Raw genomic sequence first — 4,971 nt, 5'->3', positions numbered from 1 at the left:
TGAACTTGCTGAAGTGCTCATCCAGTTCAGCTTGAGTAAATGGCACTTTGTAGACCTCCGTCTTGTAGCTGTCAGAACCTTGGATCAACATGCTGCTTTCAGGCACCAGCACCGTGACATCGTGACCTCTGCGACCGAGCTCCTTCACCAGAATCTTCATGCTGAGCCACTGGCTGCCATCCGCAGGGAAAACCAGCACCTTCTCCCCCTGAACGGGCCCCAGACGAAGGCAGCATAGCCAAGCCAGCAGCCCCGTTAGAGGAAACCACACTCTGCTTCTCATTGCCTCTTCGCTGTGCTGCAAGCTGAGCTTTGTGTGGGAGCTGGTCCTGCCTATTGTTGAGGAGTGGCTTTCAGAGTTAGAGTGAGTGTGTGTGTCGAAATTTTGTAGGAAATGTGGGCTACATTTAAGTCAGGGCAAAGCTTTGCAGTTAGAGTGTCAGCATTCAGTGTGTCATCAGTAAATCATTGATATAACTTAACTGTTCACTTTGAAAGTGTTCTTACATCCTGTTAACTAAGCACATTAAGATGATTTTTAAAGGTTTTTCTTGCATGACTTTTTGCAGCATTTTTCGTAAAAAGTCATGAAATTATTGTGCATTATAACTTACAACTCATTGCATGACTGCATGTACTGACTAGATTTCAGTAAAGTCCTCTTTTCATTTTACATATTCCCTCCCTCTGGAAAACAGACTCAGTAGTATCTCGTAAGCAGGACCGCGCAGAGTGTGTAGAACAATCTTAAAACAATGTAGAACACTAACACATTAAAAATCGAATATACGGTAACTTTCTATTCACAGCCGCTCACCTGAAACCCAGATCCCGTCAGCATCTTTAAAAGTTGCCTCTTCGGTCATATTTCAGTCCGTTTTCTCATCAATCTGCGAGAGTTTAGAGAGATGCGCATTCTTGGCATAACACCGAGCATTTAGTTTAGTACTGGGGCTGCCTGATAAAATTAAAGTGAAAGGTTTCCTCTGCAGTCAAACCACTTCTGTGCTTTTGGGTGAGGACTATTGCGAGGACAATTCCAAAAATAAATATTGTAGTAACGGTTTTCTAACTTCAACCCTACGCAGCAAATCCAGGAGGCCCAGATTGACATCGTCAGATTTGATTTCAACTCTTTTAAAATGTCTATATGGGTCCACACCAGAAAGTTTAATTTAACTCTTTTTGGAGAGTTAGTACCTTAACTCTTATAAAGTGTCAAATATCAAATCTGCTGGAGTTAATAATTTAACACTTACTAACACTAATCTAGTGTTAGATCTTAATATTAACTCTCACAGAATACTTCTTTAACTTCTTAAGAGTTATTTGTAATTAATATTAAATAGGTACTTTATGGTTTTGAATTTTTAAAAATTCTTTGGAAAATAAATATTTAATAAAGAGGCAATGATTTTCTCAAATGCATTTATTTCAAAACGTGCACCATAATTACAAAACATATTACAACGTGGAACAATGTGCATGTTTCACATGTCACTTTCATTCACATATTGCTTATTAAAAGGTCTGACATATCAGCTGTGCAATACAAAATGCAGTATGCTTAATACATTTTTCTTCAATACCATATGCATGAAATTGTTCAAAGTACAAGGCGGCAAAAGTAACGCCTGTATCAATGCAATGCAGTTCATGTAATATGATAGAGTACATTTTCTTTTAACAGGTAGATTGCCAGATATGTACATTACATAACAGACCAACCTGATATTCAGATCCATCATTTCTTATTCAGTTTATGTTTCTGTTGATAAGAGTCAGTTCCTCTCTGCACTCCACCAGAGAGATGTCCACTCACTAACAGATTGTCTTCAGGCTGTTGGGCTGTTGGTGAAGTTTGGCCGGGGACACCAACATGCTCCTCTACTGCTTCGGATAGTCTTCAGTCTCTGAGTAGGACAGCCAGTGTCGGTCTCTGGATCATAACAAACAAAAAACACAATGAGGAATGGAATGAAGGAATACATTTTTACTACAATTCTAACAACAAGCCTCAATTACAGAAATGTAGGGTTTCAGAGATATTAACACTTACATAATAATTTTTGGTGCTTGAATCTTTGAAGAATCCATGAAGGATTCGGGAGGGGGAGGACGACTGGCGATTCATCCTCAACCAGACTGGTTCTAATATATACAAAAGGGCAATAAAAGGATTAAAACATGCTGCAAAACGTATAAGACACAACAGCGGGATTAATGCTCTCAACGTGAAAAAGCCTTTTACATTTTTTCAAAGGAAAAAAATCGATCAGAAAGGTTAATAAATCTGACCAATATGCATGTAAACGTTCAATATCATGAAAAAACATACTCCAGATTATTACGGATCTGTTCAAATTAGCCAATAATTTGACTGAATGTTCACCGGCTCGATTTTTTCCAACACTTTATACTCCGCTAACATTCGGCATGCTAAGCTAAATATGCCAACACCAAGCCGTGTGGCGAACGTCACGTCTATCATACAGGTTGAGCTCAACTCAAAATAATAGATATAAAGCATCTCAGAAAAAAATGACTTACCAAGCGCAGTAAATAACTCAAGACAGATGGAAAGTAAATAGTCCTGAAATGACTTGGCTTCTGTCGCTTCGGTGGGAATCTGTGATTCTGGGGCGGAGTCAGTGAATTAACTCTTTCAGTGTTAGAGCCGCTGGTGGAGTTCAGAGTTAAGTAAAGAGTTATTGATTCTATTTTAACACCTCTAGATTTGATACGGAAACACTTTGTTTTAACACTGGATTTTAATTACTAATAATATACACCCCCGAGTTACATAAACAGAAAGTGACTCTATAAGTGTAAAATTAACTCTGCTTTTGCACAAAGTCTACTAGCACCAAAACATTTAACACTTTTGAATTTGCTGTGTATGTTTTTATTCACTTCTTTGTGAATAAAAACGTTGGAGAAAAATATATATTCTTGCCCATAATCTGATAGTTAGAAGGCGCGGAGTACCACAGTAGGTTAACACGAACTGGTGGACTGACAACCAGCTCCTCTTAACCCTTCTGTTTACAAATGGGGTCCAACCGACCCCTCACACGTAAAACACGTGTCATTTGCCACCAGGGGTGGAACTACTGGGGTGGCAGTTGCCACTCCAAATGAGAGCCTCGCCACCCCTGTTGCAATCCCAGCTGGCGACTATGAATTCAATAAATAGTTATGGAAAATCGGACATTAAGAGCATTAATCTCTTTTTTCTGATAACATTGAATGCAACACAATGTAACCTAAGTAGCGGGAAGTGCGAGAGAAGGACAGAGCGCGAGGTAGCAGCGATGATGGATATATTACTGGATTGGACATTACTTGACTTATTGCTGACAATTGAGTCAGGAATATCGGTGGTCAGGAAAATACCACACTTACGCAAAGAATCTGAAAAAATGATGCAATGTTTAGCGGTTAATTCAACCCTATGACAGCCATAGATAACAAGGTTGAATGGTTTCACATTTAACAGGTGAGGAGAAAGTTTTAATTTAGAGAAAATATTGAGAAAGTGAGCAGCGAGTTAGTTATGCTAGCGGCTAGCTTAACTGTTGCTGGCCTGCTATTGACTTTGATAGCCTTGTGCTGTGCAGTTCGATGTGTTTTGGTTCCGTTAGCACTAAACTAAGACAACCCGCCCACCAAGTCATCAGTAGAGCAGGTGTTTAAATCAGCTAATCAACCACCCGTGGTGCTCAGGCGAAAACTTAATAATCACAATACAGACACGAAAACAGACTGAATGTTCTGTTTTGGTGTTTTTGCGTACTTTGTGTGTGGGAAATGTTTGTTTTTTGGTGTTGATTCCCCTGATCGGTAATCTCTGCTCCATCTGCTCGTTGAGCTGTTGTCTGCAGGTTGCCATGGCAATGGGTTTGCGTGTAGGGTAAAGCCGACACAGAGAGCGAGAAAAGGCAAAATATAAGTGGTTTTGTCTAGTTTGGTTCTTCACCTGTTTATCAGCTTTATTGCGGCGCACTGCAGCCGCTGCAATTCCTAAAAGTTAAACAAGCGACAAAAATTGAACTAATCCCCTCTGTTCGTAAAACGTGGCAATATTTATAACAGTCATCAAATTACAGCTCCTACAGCATATTTAAAATAAGACGATTGACCAACATAAGGGAAATTCGTCCCTTCTTGCATCTTGACAGAACTAACAGAAACCAAACTGTTTATAGATTTGTATCACTGAGAATTTAGCAAAAACCAGTTTTCTCATCTTTATTTTAAGTCGAATTTAATAGATATATCTGATAATAAATGATGGCGCTACTAATATTTTGGTGACAGATTTCTGCTCGTCCTGCATTGGGGTAAAATGGTTGTCTGGACATAACTCAATGCATCACATAGCGACTAATAGGCGCTGTCCAATACAGAAATGTATATCAATTACTGTACTGATATGTATTACTATATTACGTAAAATTATTTTTATGTATGAAAGATGTAAAAATAATGAACTATACTATATTAAGAAATTGTATTTAAGCCTTGGTGCTACAAGAAGCTCATTTTGAAACAATGCAAGTTAAAAACAATATTTTGCAACAAGTAAATTAAGTCTAATGTTAGGTCTATGTAAGCTAAAAGTGAGAATGAGACACACACACATGTATAGGCATATGCTGCCACCCCTGAAAAAATCCCTGCCCCCCTCTTGCCACCCCGTAGATATTTTTCTAGATCCGCCCGTTTGCCACAGTCCTTGCACGCACAAGGGTTAAAGCCTGGATGATGACAGGTGACGATCTACAGGAGTGTGCGATAATCGCCCCTCCAGTGACAGCAGCTCCATGGCTCCATCTTGTGGTGGAACTGAGGAAGTGAAGGAAGACGACAAAAACAACCATACAGCACCCAAAGCCCCGGTTCCCATTGTTTCATATTTACAGTTCTGAAGACTGTCCTTATGTGTTTATTGCTTTTTTTTTTTTTTTT

At 39.2% G+C, this 4,971-nt stretch overlaps 1 protein-coding gene across 1 annotated transcript in view; it reads right to left on the bottom strand.

Annotated features, from left to right (window-relative positions):
- Positions 1-4,971, bottom strand: part of LOC103461741 (UDP-glucuronosyltransferase-like) — a 14,456-nt gene that overhangs the window by 4,353 nt on the left and 5,132 nt on the right. Inside the window, exon 4 of the mRNA XM_017309302.1 lies at positions 47-208. Within this exon, the coding sequence (XP_017164791.1) occupies positions 47-208 (162 nt within the window). The remainder of the gene's footprint in view (positions 1-46; positions 209-4,971) is intronic.

The sequence above is a fragment of the Poecilia reticulata genome, linkage group LG2 (genome assembly GCF_000633615.1).
Source record: "Poecilia reticulata strain Guanapo linkage group LG2, Guppy_female_1.0+MT, whole genome shotgun sequence".
In the NCBI taxonomy this organism is placed as follows: Eukaryota; Metazoa; Chordata; class Actinopteri; order Cyprinodontiformes; family Poeciliidae; genus Poecilia; species Poecilia reticulata.
Note: the sequence above shows the minus strand (reverse complement) of the source record. Positions and strands in the feature narration are given on the sequence as shown.